This window comes from Alternaria novae-zelandiae, assembly GCF_023758075.1.
Source record: "Alternaria novae-zelandiae strain BMP 2774 chromosome Unknown scaffold_6, whole genome shotgun sequence".
Lineage (NCBI taxonomy): Eukaryota > Fungi > Ascomycota > Dothideomycetes > Pleosporales > Pleosporaceae > Alternaria > Alternaria novae-zelandiae.
The window spans coordinates 583,329-604,989 of record NW_026056966.1 but is presented as its reverse complement, the minus strand read 5'-3'; the positions used below and the strand labels follow the sequence as shown (position 1 = coordinate 604,989).

At 54.4% G+C, this 21,661-nt stretch overlaps 6 protein-coding genes across 6 annotated transcripts; 4 read left to right on the top strand and 2 right to left on the bottom strand.

Moving 5' to 3' along the window:
* Positions 1-775: 775 nt before the first annotated feature.
* J4E88_003735 (uncharacterized protein) lies at positions 776-1,306 on the top strand (the record flags this gene model as incomplete). Its single annotated transcript, XM_049397383.1, has 2 exons — positions 776-779; positions 855-1,306. 2 exons carry the CDS (start codon positions 776-778, stop codon positions 1,304-1,306), a joined length of 456 nt encoding a protein of 151 aa, XP_049256771.1.
* A 1,606-nt stretch (positions 1,307-2,912) lies between these two features.
* On the bottom strand, positions 2,913-5,738 carry J4E88_003734 (uncharacterized protein; the record flags this gene model as incomplete). Its single annotated transcript, XM_049397382.1, has 2 exons — positions 2,913-3,634; positions 3,800-5,738. 2 exons carry the CDS (start codon positions 5,736-5,738, stop codon positions 2,913-2,915), a joined length of 2,661 nt encoding a protein of 886 aa, XP_049256770.1.
* Positions 5,739-9,318: 3,580 nt separating this feature from the next.
* On the top strand, positions 9,319-12,675 carry J4E88_003733 (uncharacterized protein; the record flags this gene model as incomplete). The annotated part of the gene is made up of 3 exons (XM_049397381.1): positions 9,319-9,642; positions 9,730-12,495; positions 12,544-12,675. The coding sequence occupies 3 exons, from the start codon at positions 9,319-9,321 to the stop codon at positions 12,673-12,675; spliced, it is 3,222 nt and encodes a 1,073-aa protein (XP_049256769.1).
* Positions 12,676-13,293: 618 nt separating this feature from the next.
* Positions 13,294-15,454, top strand: J4E88_003732 (uncharacterized protein; the record flags this gene model as incomplete). The annotated part of the gene is made up of 2 exons (XM_049397380.1): positions 13,294-14,118; positions 14,168-15,454. The coding sequence occupies 2 exons, from the start codon at positions 13,294-13,296 to the stop codon at positions 15,452-15,454; spliced, it is 2,112 nt and encodes a 703-aa protein (XP_049256768.1).
* Positions 15,455-16,313: 859 nt separating this feature from the next.
* Positions 16,314-19,033, bottom strand: J4E88_003731 (uncharacterized protein; the record flags this gene model as incomplete). The annotated part of the gene is made up of 2 exons (XM_049397379.1): positions 16,314-17,867; positions 17,915-19,033. The coding sequence occupies 2 exons, from the start codon at positions 19,031-19,033 to the stop codon at positions 16,314-16,316; spliced, it is 2,673 nt and encodes an 890-aa protein (XP_049256767.1).
* An 845-nt stretch (positions 19,034-19,878) lies between these two features.
* On the top strand, positions 19,879-21,624 carry J4E88_003730 (uncharacterized protein; the record flags this gene model as incomplete). Its single annotated transcript, XM_049397378.1, has 2 exons — positions 19,879-19,887; positions 20,209-21,624. The coding sequence occupies 2 exons, from the start codon at positions 19,879-19,881 to the stop codon at positions 21,622-21,624; spliced, it is 1,425 nt and encodes a 474-aa protein (XP_049256766.1).
* Positions 21,625-21,661: the final 37 nt, after the last annotated feature.

The window sequence follows — 21,661 nt, the reverse complement described above, 5'->3', positions numbered from 1 at the left end:
CTGTGATGAGCGGTCCATGGAGTGAGCGGAACAAAGATTGAGGTGGACAGGTACCGCATTTATTCATGCAAAACGTTTTCTTCAATGTAGATTTGACCACTGCTCAGCGCCCAGAGAAGGAGACGTACAAAGTAGGACGCCTTACAAGATAGACGTTACTAGCGCCCCCACATTGCTCCAATGCCTCCGCGTATTCGGACCGCAGCACACCATGGTCTACCCTTTCACAACCCTCACAGACTGCCGTACGACGACGTCATTCGAGTTGACAATCGATCGAAAGAACTATTCCAGGGCTGAATCACAGTAACAGGCTTTTGAAGTCTTCCGTAGTTTGCTTCCTGACGTTCTTGAGGCTCCCATCCGATGTCAGTGCCGTCTTCGGAAGTACGGCCTTGTCGAACAAACAGAAGGCCTACATCCCCACTTGCTATCTCTACCCCCCTGCATACGGGTGGCCTTGAGTGTACTCTCATGGCGAGATAGTTCAGCGCTCAATTCTCCGAGTATTTTGCCACATGGGTAGCCTGAAGAACCGGTACAGTGGCTGTGTTACGTGTTCGGCAATCAGATTCCCTTTGTCATTGGTTGTCTGTTGTCTTTACTATGAGGAACTATGTCGCTGCTCTATCCTCATGCTCGCCGATTAACCCAAGAAGGTCCCCGGGCTGACACCGGATCTCTCCGGTATGGGAGTGGAAACTTCACGATATGGTTGCCTTGGAGGCCTGAGAGAAAGTTTCATGCGGTGGTCTATGGTGATGTGGGAGGTGAGATGGGTATAAATGACTTCACGGACGCCGCGCCCAAGTCCTTCACATTCGCAGTCATCTCACACTATTCAACGACACCAGCCACCAACCCACCCAACATGAAGACAACAGTCCTCCTCACAACCCTCACCCTCGCCACCCTCGGCAGCAGCACCGCCCTCAAAACACCCCGCTCAACATTCACCTGGACCTCCTGGGTCGACAGCCTGATCGCCGACCCAGCGCATGCCATGAGCCCCGAGGAAGCGATTGCCGCCTTCAACGCCGCAAACCCCAATCTCAATCCCGACCTCTCCACCAACGATGCTACTTTGGACAAGCGCCAAGCCTTCGGCAACTGCCAACAACTCTCCTCCCGACCCCCTTCTGTGCCCGACGCCGTGGCTTGTATTAATGATCTAGCAGGCAGGGGCAATGCGGGGCAGGAGTGTAACGTTGATGGGTTTACCGCTCGCGTGCAGTGTAGATTGGGTAGTGCGGATGTGGTTAGTGTGAGAGGGAGGGATGATGCTCCTAAGAGTGTAAACTGGTGAGTTATCTTTCATTTCATTCTTGGTTGTTATTGGTATGGTTTGTATGGTTTGTATGGAGTGCTAACGCGTGGGTTTAGTAACGATATCGCGAGGGCGGCTGGTGTTATCATGGATCGGTGTACGAGGGGTGATAATACGGTGTCTGGGGCTGCGTATATTCCTCAGGGGGGTGTTGCGGTGCAGATTCAGGGTCAGTAGATGGGGGTGTGAGGCGCTGGTGGTGGGTAGTGTGGAAGTGCATGAGTTTACTGCTAACCGCAGGAAAGTATCTCGATATTGGACTGGATTGCATCGTTTATGAGAGTCATGTCAATTACAGTATCGAGAGAAATTAATAACGTGCTTGATAGATAAGTGTTCCCTTGTTCATATATCAGACTCTCAATCGACAGTGTGTATAGTGGTAATGTTTGTTCGCTTCATGATCAACTACAAGAATTCGAGGACTAGAGAGGTGTCGAAGAAGTCAGAGACGGAAGACCTTGTAACCATCTATCGGACAACTTACTGAGCCCCAACGACATGCATGTCGTAAGAAGACGCCATAGTATTCGTGAGAACGACCACAATAACTCGCATACTCAACACTCTCTCCAACTCAGCGAACTCACACGATCCCGAAAAGAACAACCCCCGCAGTCGACAAAAGTAACAGACAAACCCACCTCAACGTCCCGAACAAGTAGCCCCCATCAGCATGCTCCCCACCTTCCCCTCATTCTCGTCATCCCAAAGCAGACGCCCTCACACCACCACGACAACCTCTCCACAAACGCGGTGGATATAATCGGAAAAGCAAACGCTCGAAAATGCCCGACCAATGTGACACAACACACCGCCAACCTGGCTGGACGAGGTACCCGACTCAATCAAAAAAGCATGACAGCCCTCTTTTCGCTTTTTCCCAACGTCTCGGGAACGCGGAAAATGGTTGAACGGCTGGCTGCATCCTGCATTCTACCTTGATGCTTGCATTACATACGCCACTTTCATTCTCCTTCGCATTCTCGTTGGGGTCGCACGGGGCGTGCAGAAGCGAGATAGAGCCGGGTGCACGGCCCTACAATGACATGCTGGTGTTTTCCAAAAAAAGAAAGTCGTTTGAGAAGGAAAAAAGGGGTGCATGCATCATGGGTGTGGGGGAACATGACAAAAAACATGGCATGGAATATGAGTTGCGTTGGAAAAAGTCATGTGATTAGACTGTCGAGCGCAATTTGATGTGCGACTCAACTCTAGGTTGAAGACTCGGGTTACGAGTCGTGGAAAGTATCTATGATGCGAATGTGAATGGCCCAACCTCATCACCAAGCCCCCGTCCTCATGCGATAAGGGTAATAGTGGTAACGAAACCCATGCATCTGATGCTGGAAACCCTGAGAAGGCGATGCAGTGATAAAAAGCGACAAAGGAAATCGTACAACAAATAGCGACTTTAGGTTTACAAGTTAAGGTGAATAGGCCGACTGAACTATGCGCGGCGGGTAAGAAGCGGAGGGGTATCATACCGCTGAAATGGGAATGATGTGAATGCTGGAAAGAAGAGTCGTAGCCGAATCCAATAGAACGGTCAGATGAAATAAGGAGAAAAGAAAAAAGTAGAAGTCTAGTACGTCCCTCCCAGACTGCCCCAGGCAGCCAGGACATCATCACTGACGCTGTCCCTATCCCGATCATTACTCGTCATCCTGGGACTGCTCGTAACATTGGCGTCTGGGCTCAAATGGCGCGCTCTCCCCTTGCTGGCGGGCTTGTAGTAGCTCGATGACTGCGAGTAAACCGACGTACGGGATTCAGTAGAACGAATGCTGCTCTGCCGACTCCGGGTTTCTATGCTCGCGAGCGCGAGTTCGCTGATGTGTCGCGCGTTCTTCTTCGGCATCTTTGGTAGTGCGGGTTCGACGATGCTGGGAGCACGGGACGATGCCTCTGAGACTGGAGTCAGGTCGCGGAAGCTGGTGGATGTGGGCGGCACCGGGAAGGTTATCTCGGCGTCGCTGGATGCGGTCCTACGTCGTCGGTGGGAGGATTCAGACTTTGCACCCACGGAGGGCATACGCATGATACCGTGATCAAGCATAGCTAGCTCGTCAAGCTCGTTGCTCGTGTCACTGCTTGCAACTTTCACAGCGACGTCTCTCTCATCGGCGTAAAGAGCAGGCGTCATCGGCGATGGCAGGGGTGATGGGTGACCAGTGGTAGTGGGCGATGCAAAGCTCGCAGCAAGCGGTGGAGACGGGGGAGACAACATGTCCTGAGGCGAGAACACGGACGGAGTGAGCAATTGGTGCGACACTCTCCCGCGACTGACAGGTGAGTAGTTTCGATCTGACCAAGTGGTGCTGGCCGAGGTGTCACGGAGTCGACTTGTAGTTGCACGGCTCTCTGTCGTCGAAGATCTGCCACGTGATGGCGCGATGGAGCAAGGTGCACTCGTGGGTGCTCGGTGTTTGTTCCGTGACTCAACCATTCGCGCAGAGCTGGGAGACATACCTTCTGCAAGAGAGGCAGACGTGCGATGCGGCGGTGTAGGACGTTTAGTTGACTTATGTTGATACCGATCTTGTTCCGGTGTAGATGACTGCGATGATTCGATCTGTTTGTTCATAGCGGCACGTTTCTTCCTCATCAGCTCCAACAAAGCCTCCTCTTCTGGCGTGACTTGCATAAACTTGCGTGACCCTTCGGACTGAGCCTGTGGTGCGCTGGCTGACGTGCGCGTGCTCACAACACTGTGCGCCGTTGGTGAAATCGGCTGGGTAACAGCGGTCTTTGGACGGATGTCGTCGTCTTCGTGAATGATCGAGGGCTGCCTGACGTGGCTGGACAATCTGCCACCGCTGTAGGTACTGCCACGAGGGTGATGATACGAAGGGAAAGGCGGTTCTGGTGCATACATAACTTCGATAGTGGCGTTTGTTGACGTTGAGAGTATGCTCAGTTTTCCCGACGACTGCATACGGCGATGTGGTGGAAGCTCGTAAGCTTGCGCGCGACCGATAACGATCTCCCCTGTGTAGTCGGCGCTATCCATGCTCTTGCGGACGCTGCCCTTGCGGGATCGTGACCGGTCGTCAGCTTCATCCTCAGACGAGGAGAAAGACAAGACACTAGAGTCCTGGAGATTAGTCTTGGAGATAGCTGACGTCTTGGTCTTTGCTGAGGTATGTGAGCGATATGTGTCCAAAGAGTACTGGCTGGGTGAGGTCAGATGGGTAATGTCGACGATATCCTCAAGCGCAAAACTGTCCCTCTTGAACGTTGGTGTGAGATTCTGCGATCGACTTTCGCAACGAGATGCATTCCTTACTTGCCAAGCCTCGATAGCAGTAGGCACAAGGTCTGGCACAAGGTCTGGCTCAGTCGCGACGCTGTTGTGGCGTTTGTCTTCTAAGTCGCGCACTTCTTCCTCACTTTCTTCACTATCCTCATCGAGCGCATCGAACCAGTGCTGGACGCCCTTTGGTGGACGGCGTACGTGAATCTTGGCATTATCATACTGATCTCTCTTGACTTTCCGTACTGGACTCATATCCGGTTGAGGTTGAGGTTGAGGTTGAGGCTTTACTGGAGGATTATGGTACTTCATGCTCTTCTTCTTCTGTAATTTGGCAGGCTGTACTTGTGGCGTCGGTTGCCTCGTCATTGGGCGAGGAAAGAACTCAGAGGTGGATGACATGGCGGCCGGCGAGTTGACCATCTTGGCAGGCGAAAGCAGCGTACCGCCATGACCGTCGCTGCCATCCTTCGGCTTGGGGAACAGTTTTGTAAGATCTAACCGGGCTGGCTTACTCTTTCGGTATTCCTTCTTCCTCGTTTCCTCCAGGATGACAGGCGACACTGGACTCGCTTCGTGATTGTCGTAACCATGATCCGTCAACACCGGGGGATACCCTCTTCGTAAAGCCCTGTCTCTGACTGCCGAGTCGGAAGTTTGCTGGGAGATGGCCAGCGGCGACTTCTTTGCATCATAATGTGATCGAAGGGTCGAATTCGACGTTTGAGGGTGTAGCCGGCGATGGAGGGAACTGCTATCCGAGCCATGCCTGCTTTCCCCAGTATATGTGCGTCCCAGAACGTTCGACGAGGCTCGTGTTGCCATGGTGGGACGTTTCAGGTATCCGTCGTTCTCGGTGGGTGTTGCCGTGTTTCTCTCGTCGATGTGGGAGCCGAAGCTAGCCTCAGACACAGTGATGGACATGAATCCAGGACTTGGTGGTATTGTCGACTGCCGAGATGCCGAGCGATGCAGGACATCGGACGTCCCTAGGATTCGGTGTGCTTTGCTGGAGGTGTCTTCGGGACGAGAGGGCCTGTCGGGACCAGAGGCAATCGACGGTGCAGGGCGGGCGTCGAGGTCGTCGTTCTTGGGTCGCGAGCGGCGAGGTAGAGGGAAGGAAAACTTCTTGGGTGCGCGGTCGCCGCGAGCCATGATGGTGGAAGATTGGTGGCTGTGGTGCCGGCGTGGGCGCGACTCAGGGTAGTTAGAGATATGACAGTCGAGACTGAATCGCGGGACCAGTTCAGTTGGCGCTACGAAGTCAATGCCCACATAGGGTGTAATTGCGTCGAATGGCACGTCTTGTGCTACCCCCGGCCAGCGCTGACAGCATTAAGTGATGTTTGCTTTTTGGTGCAGATGACGATCCGATATGCGGTAGGAGAGATCCGGCAACCTCAATTGAGGAATCCAAGGGTTCAACTGCGGGCCCCTACTGCGCTGCTGCACTGAGCGCTAATCGGGCGTGGACTGGTTGAGTGCTATCTGCAGGAACGGCAGCGCGGCGTAAAGTAGTACGATGTCATGCAGCGCCGCTTCAGGACTATCGAGTTTGCTGCTTCTGGGGGCGATGGGGATGGCGGAGTAAAGAACCAGCTTTCGAGATCTCCCAGGAAGATGGGCGATGGCGGGTATAACCCGCGAGTATTAACCCAAGGATCCATTGAATTTACCGCTTGTGAGGAGCTGGTGGTGGTAGGATCCGCATCGTAGTAGGCTTTCAGGGGTATCATGCCATTCGGCAAGACGTGCGGACCGCAGCAAGGCACAAGCTCCGAGCCAAAAGCCACACTGCTGCGTCGCATACATGCATTCCCTGGGTTCCAGTCAGATGACAGCACGCCGCCGCGACCCGAATGTGCAGCAGTGCGGAGAGGCACGGCCTCGAGCATATCCGCCTGTTGCCCGTCACCGCATCAGACGAGGCTGGATCTGTCGGAAAGAAATTGCTCAAGTGGTTGAGCAAAGCTAGAGCTCGCGTTACCGAAGTTTGTAGGATCGCCCATGCTCAGTAGGCGACATGCTAGCCTTTGCCAAGGCTCTAGCTCGTGGCATGCCGAATATGGACGAGGAAGTCGAGAATGGTCGTGTTATCGTGGTCCTCCATAAGTCGCCAATTTCCACCCTTCGTACCTGCATACTGCCTCCTCCATCGGGTTCACTTCCGACTCACCGTCATCGCAGGTGATGTCGCACAAGTCGCATTTCGCTTCGCGTTCATCCACAGAGTTGCGACACAAGGCGGGTAGCAGCGCTGAGGCGTCCGCATGTTGGGTACATTGGGTATCTTGGGTATCTCGGGTTGTCGAGCATACTCAGGGATGCGAGATGAACTGTGTGATACGCCCGCGTCCTTCCCTTCTGGTCGCAGGTCGTCTCTATAAGGATATGGTGTGGATTGCTCCACGGTGATCAATGGACATCTTCGTGGGGACGGACGAAAGCCAAGCCGGCTCTTCGCCGATCCGGCTATCTCCTCGCGACGAAAGCGCGATCCCCTTGGAAGTCCATCACAGCTAGTTTGTGATACCAAGGTGGTCCATGTCCTGTACGCGTCGAACATAATCATTATACTTCACGTAGTGCTGATGCGAGAGCTTGTCGCGTGTTGCTGTCCAACGCTCTGTTCCCTACATTAAACCTTGAAAGGCCGTTCAAAGAAGGCCCGGACGTGAACGACAGCCCTACTTTCAGGGTCAGTCGAACCCAACATGTCAGCGTGACAAAACTGTTCCCGCCCAAGAACGAGGCTGAAAGAACGCAGCCGAACGCATCTGGTGGCGTTGAGGGGCTTTCGGAGTTTTCGCCGTGTTACTATGAATATAGATTGCACCGCGAACTTTTGACAGGTCCGGCTGGTACTATGGGTTTCTTGGGCTTGGGGAGGTCGTTTCAGCTTGCTCGGTGCGCTCATGTTTGCTCCCTATGGGCGACTTCGGAGCAGGTCCTGGCTGGCCGTACGAAGGAGATGCACACATCATCCGCAGTCTGAGTAGTAGAGTTTACAAGCTCCTCCACCCGAACCCGAGCAACAAATATGGACCCGACAATGCGAACTCTCTGCGATGATTGTTCGAGCTGCAGCTGAAACACTAGATGCACATCCAAAAGTTAAAACATATTCCTCTCAAACTATCGTTCAGTCACTCCGAGCCCGGGAGCCTGGTCGACTGGAACGATGATGAGTAGCTGCGCTTTGGGTATCAAGATATCATCTTTCCTCTTTTCATATTGGGCGGAGAGAACGACAGCGAACAGACAATAAAATCTCTTTCTGTCGCTTTCTCAGACAGTCTAGGACGAAGACGCCGACGTTGCTGGAGTAAACGCAACGAAAGGGTTTGATGAAGGACGCTGCCTTAGATGAGAAGGCAGGTCATGGTAGACACATCATACGACGACAGCTCGTCATGTGCGGTTCTAGCGGAAGGCATCATCTCGGTTTGCTGGTCACGTTACGATGAAAGAACATCGTCGCGTGTTTTTATACAACACACTGGGCAACGACGGTGTCGTATTACTAGGCAGATTCAAGTGAGTCACGCCACATGTTGGACGTACGTTCCTTCGATATGTATTGAGAAGACATCTGATCATAGCAAGTCGCCAATGTGGCGATGTGGCCATCAGCCGGGCTTTCAACCACGCAACCGTCATGTCTTTGCGACTGCATTTTGACAGTCACTCTTGCTGGATGCAGCTGCTGCATTGCTCATTGAGTATCGTGTTTGTCCACATGTGTCATGCAATGTGGCGCTTTCTGGCGTCGTACAGCTGTCTCTTGCAACACTGCTGCATATGTGTCCGACGCATACACAGTGTGTATTCTCGGAAATCGAATGGATCCAAGGTGTCGCTCGATATGAAGTTTTTCCCTATGACAAAGCGGAACATGGCATAGCATAAGGGCGGCGCTTGTTGTTGTGATTTTGCCACGGCGGGAAAAGTCGATGGGGCAGTGATCGAATCACACGAAGGCGCCTAAGCCGAGTGACGCGAGAACACTATCCGCCCGCAAGCTGCGCAGGTGCAGCGATAGCTCATGGCATAAGAACCATAGCTTCGACATGGAGAGAAAGAGGGCGTTGCGATGTCTTGAGGTGATTTCTACATGCTGGAGAGTATGGCTGGGATAATTTGCCCCGCTGCAAAGATTAGAAGCTTGCCGCTGCGCGTGATATGTGTGAATTAGGGCGGTTGACACCTGCATGGATGGAGGAAGCTAGCTTTGCCCACCGACCAGGTGCCTTCGTTACCTTAGACCCCACCACCACTGACAGTACACCACGCTGCCTTTTACACGACTACACGACCAACCTTCGTTTCTGGCGTCTTCCCGATCCACCGCGTGCCGACCTTACCGCCACCTTGCACTTCGCGTTCCGCCACGGCATCACGTCTCCAGCGGCTCCTATCTCTCCATCAGCGGCGACACGTCGGATAGCAAAGCACCAGGTTCCTGTGACCACCACTACGAGCCCGTACACGACGAGCGTACCGGCTGGCGACATGTACGATTACTAGAGTCGCTGCTCTTCCCGCCTGTCTTCTGCTCCTCCGAGCTCGCGCTTTGATCCCGAGGTCTCAGGTCCCGGAACAGCACCACTAACGTTTCCGCGAGCCTCTTCACTCGGCAAGTGTCCCGAACAGGCTCTCCACGCCCATCCTCCCACGAATTACTGGATCCCGAAAGAGCCTTCACGCCCTCAGTCTCTCGTCACGTCCGTGCAACATGGCCTCCAACGCTGCTGGCCCCAGCGCTGACGGCGTGGCCAAGACGGTGCACACCGAAGCCACAGACCCGTACGCCACCATGGGACAGTTCTCCTTCGCGCCTGCCACCAAGACCACGGTAGTCACGACCACATACACCACGACGACCACGTTCCCGCCTTTGTGTGTAAACGCCCCCGGCAGCCTTAGCGAGCGGGACCCCAAGGACTACCCGCTGGCCCACGTCCAGGCACCCGAGTCGATACGCAAGTTCTACTTTGAATCTGGAGGCAACCTGGCCTGCTTCGAGGAGGCAGACGCTGCATCGGAAAAGGTGCGAGAGGTACGCATTCCTCATGCCAGGGATATGCCTGCGGCTGAGGCCCTTCACGTCGCATCTGCCAACCACCGGCTAACGCTTCTATTGTAGCAGAAATCACTCCAACGCAATCTACGATCGACCAACGGCACTCTCAGAAAGGTCGAGTCGTATGACGGCCCGCCAGTCTTCACGACACCCAGCCGCTCGACGCGTCCGAAACCACACGCTCCTCACCAAGGCCTACGCTCGGTATCTGGCCGTCGGAAACGGGATAATGCAGACGATTCGCCGCCGCCACCGTCAATAACAAAGGCCGTCGAGCTTCTCGGCATACATCGCCAAAGCAAGAAGCCCCGGCTGGAGCACGAGAATAAGGACGTTACACGTACGGCCTCCCGTTCCACCTCGGATGACATGGAGGATCCGCAGCTGGCCACACCCGATACCGATATGGCAGGCTCCGGACCATCCAAGCTGGCAAAACTCCGCACCGCCGCCCAACTACACAACTCCAAGCTACGGACTACGTCACAGCAAATTGCACCAGACGAAACGCCGCCCAGATGGCGGCTCCAAGAATCAGGCGCTCGGTCATCACACTCCAACGGTAGTCTTTCGGACCATCGCGAGCCTTCTCCCGAGCACGCCTTCCCCACAGGTGTATTCGATGGCCCCGGCGTAGCTGCTACACCCCCAATCGCCGAATCTGATCTGGAACCAGTTGGACCCTTCGCCGACGACGCGTCCTTCACCCCCTCACGCCTCACGCCTCTTAACACAACGTCTGCACAAGACGCGAGCCTACCTAGTCCGAGCTTGTCGCCCATCACTGCGGCCGCAAACCTCGCCCAACAAACAAATGGCGGGGCTTCCTTCTCGGGCACAGACATGGACTTCGATGCGAACGACGTCTCTGGGCTTGACCTGTCACAGGGCACCTCAAGCAGCTCACGCGTGGGAGATTTCACCCTGTTTCCTGGCTCCCGACAGCGCGACAACGCCGACAGCTCTAATACGCAATTACCCACACCCTCCGCTATGGACATACCGAACATGCTGAACTCGTTCGATGCTCTGCCGGAACAGATGAAGTCGTACGTGTTATACCAGATGCTCAGAAGGTGCAAGAAGCCGACTTTACACTTTGTTGCGGATGTCGTCAATCCCGCTCTCAAACGTGACTTCATCGCCTCTTTACCCACGGAGCTCAGCCTTGAAATTATCGGGTATCTAGACGTCAAGAGCATGTGTAGTGCCGCACAAGTGTCGAAGTACTGGCGGAAGCTTACCGATACCCACGAGTCTGCATGGAAAGATCTTTTGGACAAGGATGGATACAAGCTGCCATATGGCGAGTTGGAGCGCGCTGTGCAAGAAGGCTGGGGCTGGCAGTATCCTCATTCTGCTGACAGCTACGAGCGCGACCTCAGAGCTCAATCGGTAGCCTCTAGATCTGACAACGAAGGTCATTCGGGCTTTTCCAGCTCGGGCTTCTCCAGTGGTTTGCTAGACCAGGAGGGCGCAGTGACACGATCGTCTTCCATACGTCAGAAGAGAAAGGCTACCAGTAAACATGGTAGCGGCAGCGGAAAGAAAGCGCGTAAGAGTCGCCCCTCCACTAGGACACAGATGGCCCTCTATTCGCGCCCCGCAGACTGCCAAGAAGGCCCGCATGCTTTTGCCAAGCGAGCAGAGGCCGCCATTTCCGATCCCAATGTTGGTTTGCCTGGTCTTCGTGCTATGCATCTCTTCAAGTCTCTATATCAACGTCATCATCTCATCCGCAAGAGTTGGATGGCGACTGACACGAAGCCGAAGCACATTGCATTCCGCGCCCATCAGCGCCACGTGGTGACATGTCTTCAGTTTGACACAGACAAAATCTTGACAGGCAGTGATGATACGAACATCAATGTCTACGACACAAAGACAGGAGCGCTACGAAGCCGCCTTGAGGGGCATGAAGGCGGCGTATGGGCCCTTCAGTACGAGGGCAACACACTTGTATCCGGCTCCACTGATCGCTCAGTGCGCGTGTGGGATATTGAAAAGGGAAAGTGCACGCATGTCTTCCAGGGTCACACCTCCACCGTCAGATGCCTAGTAATACTCAAGCCAACTCAGATTGGCGAGACCCTTGAAGGCCAGCCAATCATGATGCCGAAGGAGGAGCTCATTATTACGGGTTCGCGAGACTCTACCCTTCGCGTCTGGAAACTTCCCAAGCCTGGCGATCGGGGCATCATGCAGGCTGCAGCGTCATCCAATGATCACGACAATCCGTACTTCATACGCGCCCTTACTGGACATCATCATTCAGTGCGCGCGATCGCTGCACACGGTGACACGCTCGTCAGTGGCAGTTACGACTGCACCGTCCGAGTGTGGAAAATCTCTACCGGAGAGGTTCTGCAACGCCTTCAAGGTCACTCGCAGAAGGTGTACAGTGTTGTTCTCGACCATGCGCGCAACCGCTGCATCAGTGGTTCCATGGACAACATGGTCAAAGTCTGGTCTCTGGAGACAGGGGCCTGCATCTTCACGCTTGAGGGTCATACCTCGCTCGTCGGTCTTCTCGATCTGAGTCACGAGCGCTTGGTATCAGCGGCTGCTGATTCAACTCTCCGAATTTGGGACCCAGAGAATGGGCAATGCAAGAGCCGACTATGCGCTCACACAGGTGCCATAACATGCTTCCAGCACGACGGCCAGAAAGTCATATCTGGCTCTGACCGCACACTCAAGATGTGGAACGTGAAGACGGGCGAGTTTGTCAAGGACTTGCTGACAGACCTGAGCGGCGTATGGCAGGTCAAGTTCAATGAGCGTCGTTGTGTTGCTGCTGTTCAGCGCAACAGCATGACATACATCGAGGTAAGCAACTAAGAACAGCCTTCACGAATTACTAGCTGACAATTGCAGGTTCTCGACTTTGGTGCTTCACGCGACGGAGTTCCCGCCGACCAACGAGGAAGACGCATTGTCGTCAACTCCAAGGGCCACGAGATCGAAGATATCACCGAGGGCGACCTAATCGACGTGGACCAGGCTTAGTTCTGTTCTACCATTCAACACTGCGAGTTACACGAAATACAGTTACACCCATCACCACTCGGGACTGGCGCGAATGTTTTGGCCATGTTCAAAAGCGATACCCACTACGCGTTCTGGCGAATGACTTGACGACACGGCGATGGAATCTTATTTATTCAGGTGGCATCATGAATTGCCTTTCTTTTGGCTCGGCCTTGGCCGTCTCTCTTACCGTACACATAGTGTGGGAAATGACATCTTTGTCGGGATAGCGTGTTTCTTTACATTTTCTTTACTATTGCATAGCTATGGCGTTTACTATATCCGAAGGACAGCATTGAGGGCACGTCATGGGCGACCACCATTATGAGGATTAGCTGGACTTGCACTGCACAGGTACAGGGCAAGAATGAAATATAATTTTATCACTAGAATCCTCAAAGTGTGCTTTTGTCGTGAAGTCGTGCGCGTCTTGGTGCGCTAACATTTGCGGAGAGATGCGGGAATGACGCGCTTGCGCTTGCCCCACTGCCGCGGCTGCAAGTCACGTAGCTCAGGTCGCAAACACGTTGCGTACGTTCCAAACTTCTGTTCACAGTCACACTCGTTGGAAATGCAGGCACCTACCAATAAGACCTGATGCCGGCGTACTTTTTCCACCTTACCTTCGAGCTGTATCCCTCGCGCTCGTCGCCGGACAAGACGTTTCTACCTAGCGACATCTTCGACTCGAAGCTTCCAGCCCATCGCCGAGCGTCCTGGGGCTCCTATCCCCCGGCATCACGCGCATACAATAACCTCCCGAAACCCATAGCTTCTAGCAGTGAGGCCGGCCAAGCTGCTGCTGCCCGCGATCGCACATCTACCGCCCGTCGTTTCAGTCATCGCACGCGACCATCCTTCTCAGACCACCACGATAGCCCGGTACCCGTCGTCAAACCGCCGAAGAGGCCGGGACACAGGCGAACACAAAGCTTTGCACACAGGGATTGGCGTTTCGACACCATCTCCATACTGAGCATCGACATGAACCCGAGCACCGGCACTGAACTCGATCGAGCCCGCCTCAAGCACCCCTCACACGCGCCAAATGCCGGTGGTCTCGCGACCAAGGGCAAGTTCATACCCTCAGATCTGAAAGACACAGACGTTGGCTGGGGCGTGGTGCATCTCTATCGCGATGGACAGGACACGCCAGGCTTGTACGATGAGGTGGATGGAGCGAGCAAGGACTTCAACGAAGAAGACTGCACTACGCTGTGTATACTGGCGGTGCCCTCATACATGACACCTTCTGACTTTCTCGGCTTCATGGGCGAGCAGACGAGGGAGGACGTCTCGCATTTTAGGCTCATCCGGACAAGCAGAGCGAACAAGTACATGGTGCTGATGAAGTTCCGGGAAGCCAAGAAAGCGAGGGCGTGGAGAAAGGAATGGGATGGCAAGGCCTTCAATAGTATGGAGGTAAGACAAAGGACTGTTATAGTCAAGAGGCCGCAGCTAACAGAAACAGCCTGAGTACTGTCATGTCGTCTTTGTCAAGTCGATCAACTTCCAGAACGGCGACTCAAACCGCGATCCCACCTCATATCCTGACCTTACGAACGATCCCTTCGCGCCCGCGCCGACCAAACAGCCCACAGCTCCTCTTCCGCCAGCTAGCACCGTACCTTCACCAGTCGACGGACCATCAATCGCTACTTCGCTTACCGCGAAACCACACGCCCCACCTACACCTGCTTTGGTAGAGCTACCAACCTGTCCCGTCTGTCTCGAACGCATGGACGAAACGACCGGCCTCCTCACCATTCTCTGTCAGCACGTCTTCCACTGCGCCTGTCTTGAGAAGTGGCGGGGCTCAGGCTGCCCAGTCTGTCGGTACACACAAAACGATGCCTTTACCTCAAATCGGGGCGCAGACGGCGAGAGTCCAGACAACGAGTGCAGTGTCTGCGGATCCACACAAAATCTCTGGATCTGCCTAATCTGCGGTAACATAGGATGTGGCCGCTACGACTCAGCACACGCATTCGCTCACTACGAAGCAACAAGCCATACCTATGCAATGGACGTGGTAACCCAACACGTCTGGGACTACGCAGGCGACGGCTACGTCCACCGCCTGATCCAAAACAAAGCTGACGGAAAACTCGTCGACATGCCCGCCTCGAACCAATCCTTCAGCGCCCCCGGCATGACCGGCTACTCCAACGACACCGTCCCACGCGAGAAGCTCGATAATATGGGCATGGAGTACGCCTACCTTCTCACCTCGCAACTCGAATCTCAACGCGCATACTTTGAAGAACAGCTCGAACGCGCAGTCGACAAAGCAGCAAAAGCCGCCTCTACCGCCGACGAAGCGACCCGATCCGTCGCCTCGCTCTCCCAAAAACTCGACCAGCTCTCCACCTCCCAGTCCGAAGCAACAAATACCATCGCCTCCCTTACCCGCGAATCCGCCCGCAACGCCCAGAAAGCTACGTCCGCCTCTGAACTTGCGCGTAAACTCACCAAGCAGTACAAGGAAGAGCAGATAGTGAATGAGAGCTTGATGGAGCGGATTAAGCACTTGGAAAAGAAGGCAGAGGAGGCGGAGAATAAGGTCAAGGAGCTTGAAGCTCAGAAGGCGGATCTCGAGGAGCAGAATCGCGATTTGAGCTTCTTTATTAGTGGCCAGGAGAAGTTGAAGGAGATGCAGGGGAATGAGGTTATGGGGTTGCAGGAGGGTGAGGTGGAGGGTGGGACAGTGGAGGTGGGTGAGAAGAAGGGGAGGAGGAAGGGGAAGAAGAAGGCTTGATATAGTATGGGCTATGACTTACGAAGAGTGCGAGGGTTGAGGCATTTGTGTGGAGTTTATCATTTAGCGGCATTGGCGTGGTCATGGCTATGGCCTGGGATGACGGAGTTGCAGTTGTCAGACATCAGATACCCACTTAGAACGTTGAATAGAGTCCTGGTTAGGGCTTTTGTATCACATTCAGCATCATCATCACGGTCGTCTTCATCGTCACAAAACGACCAAATGTTGAAGATAGATGCCTTGAATTCTCCCCATCAAACCTCCCTTAACCAAACATTATACGCCCCCAGCCCATACCCATGCATCTCAAACATTGCGCATAAACAATAAAAAAAAAGGAGCGCAATAACAAGTATATGTATACACTGTACACGCGACCCATTCATGTATCTGTGTCGTCGGAAAGAAGGTCAGAAGGAAGTAAAACACAACGTCGTTGCCCCCCAGGCAAAGGGAAGCCAGCCGTGTCGTGTCGGTCGTGAGAGTCATGTCATATGCTAAGGTCGTGATGGGAAAGAGGGAGAGATATTCGTTCATGACCCCAGGAATGCCAAAGAGAGTGTCGTGAAAGAGATCCAATTGGGGAGATGGAAAGGATAAGATGCATGCTGTGATTTGATGTTGATTTGACGATGTGACGATGTGAGATGGAATGCAGTGGAGAGGTGATGAACGCCGTTGTATCCGTGTTTGCGCCGGTGGTGAAAGCAATGTTGATGGGTTTGCTGAGCTGATGGTGGGTCGAAGCAGTTGGTCATCCAAAGGAGGAGATGGTCGAGAGTGGCTGTTGGGTACGGGATATCAGGCTGGTATCCAAGTGGTAGTAGATGTCGGACAGATAGCGATGTCGATAATCTCAAATCCAGTCATCGTCTACTTTGTTCGTACTGCCAATGGCAATCTCCCGCTCAAACCCAAGACCTAGGCCGAGCCCGACATCCATCTTAGGCGGTGCCATGAGCTGTGGTGGAGGCTCCGTCTTCTTCTTCGGGCTCTGCTTGGCTGGGCTTACGCTACCGCCCTTGCCATCGCCAGCACCCATGCGCACAGTCTTGACGTCCCAGTCGTCTTCGAGGGCGGCGCCGATCCAGACTTTGACGCTGTCGTGGACAGCGCCATAGTACTTAGGGTTACAGGCGCGGAGATGACCGAGCAGTTTCTCGAAGCCTGAGATCTTGAGTTCGGAGCGGAACTCGTTGCGTGCGGTGCGGGTGGGGAGGGAGGCCATGATGCCGTTGAGGAGGTCGATGTGTGTGGCAAGGTAGTTGGTTGCGTCCCATTCTACGCCGCCGACGTAGGGTGCTGCGGGCACAATGGCGCGTTGACCTGGGAAGTGGGTTTTCGCGTACGACTTTCCTTCCGTAGGCTTGGGCGGAACGGGAATGACGTTGAGGTGATGGATGAAGATCCAGAAGACTTCTTTGGTCACGTTGGATAGCTCCTTGCACCAGACCTGGTAGGGCCGCTGTGTGTGCATCTGGAGGATGAACGGAACCGTCGAAGCCTGCTTCTCTTTAACAGGGTCTTTCAGGTACTTCATCAGCTCTTTGGCGCGGGTCTCTAGCTCGCCCTCGGGTGCCATGGAGATGTGAGCGAAGATGATCTCGATGATAAGTTCACGCGTAGTAAACTCGCTCGGACCTTTGTGCTCCTCGTCGAAAAGCATGGCCAGTAATGCTGGGTACAGTGTCGATGAGATCTCGTTGAGCTGCTTAAGAGCCGTGGCGGTCGTGCAGAGTCCCTTGAGACATCGAAGGAGTTCGTGCAGAAGTGTGTCTTCGTGGTCTTCGCGCCATTCAATCTCCATGATGCGGTGGAGCAGCGCGACCAGCTCAGTCATACCACCATCCTGGATGAAGTTGTCAACCCAGTCGACAGTCTCGTTACGGATCAATAGGCGAAGCTTGTGCAGCTTGCCAACCTCAACGTTCTGGGGCTTGGGAGTCTTCTTCAAGTAGGAGATGAACTCGTCAGCCTTGACCGATTTCGCTCCGTTGGACACAGAACGATCGGAAGCATTGGATCTCAAGGACCTCATAGACGGAGACTTGGGGATAGGCGCTGGTTTTGAGTTCGTCTTCCGTTCGCCCGATTCGCCCTTCTGCTTCTTCGTGGGAGAGTCACTCCTGTTGAAGGTGAATGTTCGGCTCCGCGGTCGCTCACGCTTAGTAGAGTTGGCTGACTTGTCCGCTTCCGCCTCATCCTCTGCATCCTCGACGGCAGATCCATGTCGGGACTTCGACGACTTCTGTGGTACCTGCTTGGTGTTCTCGCCAATGGAAGACTGGGCGGAGTTTGTTCGTGAGGTCTGGGGTATGTCAAGTTTGTGCATGCGAACAAAGTCGGCCTTGACCTCGAGCTTCAGTGTCCGCATCTGAGCACGTTGATGTGTGGGGATGTTTCGAGATTCCTGGTATCATTAGCAGGTATTCATTTGTATCTTTAGACAGCACTTACCAGAACCTCCTCGAACTCGGCGTCTACCGCCTTTGGATCGAGCTTGGCAGACGCCGGTGCACCGTCAGCTTGCTTTGACTTTCCGTTAAAGGCAGCAACGGCAGCCATGACTCGGTTCTGCTTTTTGGTTGTGGCTGGCGGCGGCGGCGGCGCCATGGAATTGAGACTGTAGTCCTTGCTGCCGGTGTCGGTACTAGCCCTACTGAGTACGGGTCTTGCCGGCTTTACAGGAGAGCTCTCCCTTGTGCGTCCCTCGTTGCCCTTGGTATCTGATAGAGGAACGCGCTCGTTGCTCCGCTTGCGAGAGAAGGTCTCAAGCAAGGATGCCGTGGAAGTCGACTTGGGAGCAAACATGGACTTGGGCCGCTCTTTCGGGGCAGGTCGGAGGGCTGGCTGGCCGACCTCGAAGAAGTTGCGCTGCTTGGTGGGGGAGTAGTCCTGGGGAGTGTAGAGGGCGATCTCCTCCTCGACGCTCCGTCGCTGATCGTTAAGCGGGACTTTGCTCGTGGTGGTGACTTCCTGCTGGGAGCTGAACTCGGCCCAGATGGGAGTGCGAGGTGGGGCCTTGTCGTGAGAAGAGCGGGGTGGTGTAGTGTTCTCCTTGTCTCTGCTCTCCTTCACAGGTGACTTGTCTCTCCGGCGCCCGCCGAACATGGCAGCCAGATTGGTCGACGACTTTGTCTTCTTCGGCTTCTCGCCCATCTCGGCCTCTTCCTGAGATCGCCGCGAGTCGAATGACTTCTTGTAGGCGGGCTTCTCCTTCTCCTCCTTGTTCTCCTTCTTGGCCAGTGACCGCAGCGAGACGGAACTGAGCGTCTTCTTGTGCAGGCTCTTTTTGGGGCTCGAATTGACGTCTCGCGACTTGCGCGGTGACGGCGGATTGGTGGGTACGTTCTCCGTCTGGGTTGCCGCGCGCAATTGACTATGGGGGTGGTCTGGCGGCAGGAGCGGCGCCTGGAAGTTGGAGACTGGCATGTACGGCGGGTTGGCTATTTGATTGTTGTGCAACCCAGCGCCCTCGGTCGGCGAACGCTTGTGGCCTTTGTTCGCGATGATAGACTTGAGCACCCCAGCTGCGGCGCTCCTGTTCCGTCTATGCGAAGGTGCGGCGGTGGCCATGTCCGGCGTCGACATGATGATGCTCCAACAAGATGGGAGTTGGGGAAGCGTCGACTGAGGTCGGGGCCGGGAAGAGAAGGCTTGAAACGTGGGTTGTCTATAGCAGAAGGATGGCGGGCATATTTGGGGAGGCGATGAGGCACATGTCCGGCATACTTTGTGTTTACGTCGCGGACATGGCGGGCGATCCCCACGGCAACGACACCAGCGCGTGGGGAGCACGCTAGGACCCGCTAGACGCCACATTCATGCGTTAGACATTAAACATTGCACCCGTCATATCTCGCCGTGGTTTCCAAGGCCCTTCTACGATGGCCTGCATCTGGACACCTCCACACCACCTGCGTTTCCCCAGTCGCGTCGCGTATTGTTGCCTCCAAACACGCGACCCTCTACAGTGGCACCACCCGCTATCGTGTGTTGACATCGCGAAAGAAGCTAGCACCTAACTTCCGAGGCACTGACCGCTCACGGCAGCGTCACTTGACAACAAAAAATTGCCTTTATGCACCGCGAGCTTAATGTCGCACTGACGCCAACCGCTATTCACAACACGGGATGCCGTTGCCGGTGTAGGTATAGAAGCGAAGGATGTATATTGTGTTGTGAAGACCATTGTACAACGCCCACTAGCACATTGGCAGGCACCCAACTATTCCCAAATGACAACAAACCACGATGCCGCCCTTTTCCCTGCGTATGCTACCACCATGCTTTCGTCCCATCCTTAGAGTTGGTTCGCCAACCCTCTGACGGTCCTTCTGCGCTTCTCCATCTCTCCGATTCGGATCAGCCCGCCCATGACAGACAATCCTTCGTCCCCACACCCAGTGGTGCCAACGCAGATGCCCTTGGTAGTATCCGCACAGTCACAGACGTTAGGCATGCAAACTGTGCCGATCGGACAGCTGGCTGAGGTCCTGCATTGAAGGATACCTGGGTCAGAACAGTTTGTCGCATCCTTGTCGTAACAGACACCAGCGCCATCCATGGTCCTTGCGCACCGGCATGACGAAGTTCCGTTTCTGTTGCACAGGCGGTCAAATTCGCAGTTGGAGTCGCATGCACGAGATGCGCACACTCCGTTGTTGCAGAGGTTGCCCGCGACGCACGCGTTGTTGCAGCGGCCACAGTGAAGAACGTCAGTCGCGAGGTCGCGGCAGGCGCCGTCACAGAGACCAACGCCAAAGCCTCCACACACGGGTGGGCTGGGCGTCGCGCTCGTTGTGGATGTAGTCGACGATGTATCGGTGGTCGAGGAAATCGGTGTAGTGCTCAATGACAACGAAGAAGATGATGACGAGGACGACAGACTGCTAGTAAACGTGCTCGAATCACTGGAAGTTGAAGTTATGATTGTAATTGTTGACAGTGAGGAGGAGGAGGAGTCTGTGGTGCTCAGTGAGAATGACGAAGAACTGCTGGCAGAAGTGCTCGAAGCACTAGAGGTCGTTGGGGTGATGATAGTGGACGATGACAGCGAAGACGACGAGTCGGTGCTGCTCGCTGAAGACGACGAAGGCGATGAACTGCTAGCCGATGTGCTCGAAGCACTGGAGGTCGGAGTCAAAGTAGTGGTTGATGACAATGACAACGACGAGTCCGTGCTACTCGTTGAAGATAACAAACTACTACTTGCAGACGAACTTAAGTCGCTGGAGGTAGGTGTTGCACTGCTTGAAGATGAGGATTCAGTACTACTAGTTGAGCTCGTCGAGACGCTGCTGGAGGAGCTCGATATGTCCGATGTGCTTGATGAAGAGCTGCTGGAAGAGCTTTCGGATGACGTAGTACCTGACGAGGAGCTTGGTGTCATGGTGAATGATGAAGGCATGGAAGAGCTTGACATGCTGCTTGTGGCAGGGACTTCTCCCGAGGAAGTCGAGGCGCTGCTTGATACCGTGGACGAGGTGCTTGAAGTGGCGGAGGGCTCAGTTGGAGTACTAGATGAGCTACTCGAGCTCGTGCTTGATACATCGCTTGTGGTAGATGATAATGTGCTCGCACTGCTGGACAAGCTGCTAGATGAGCTGCTTGAGCTAGTAGACGAACTACTAGGTGTTGTAGATGAAGAGCTGGAGGAACTGGACACAGTCGGTGTGCTTGACGAGCTGCTAGACTCAGTCGACGATTCTGAAGAGCTAGACGAGCTGAATGAAGTTGGCGCGGTAGAGGAGCTAGACGAGCTGCTACTGTCGGTCGAGGATACTGAAGAGCTCCCTGTGCTGGACAGGCTACTGGAAGTCATCGATGAGGAGATGGAGGAACTGGTCACAGTGGGCGCGCTAGATGAGCTACTTGACCCAGTCGACGATATCGAAGAACTTCCTGTGCTGGATGACGAAGGAGCCGAGCTTGAAGAACTATCTGAGCTTGTGGATGACGATGTACTTGAGATTGTGCTGCTGGCAACAGCACTGGACACCGATGAGGAGGAAGTCATGCTCAAAGTTGAGGAACCCATGGAAGACGACGGTGTAATGGTTGGGCAGGACGTCCCAGTGATCGTGACGCTGGTATACGTTGTAGTCTCAATATCGGTCACAGTCTACGACACTCGATCAGCCACTGCTCATCATACACCGACATGAAACTTACGGTTCCAAGGTAGGTAACAATATCTTCGGT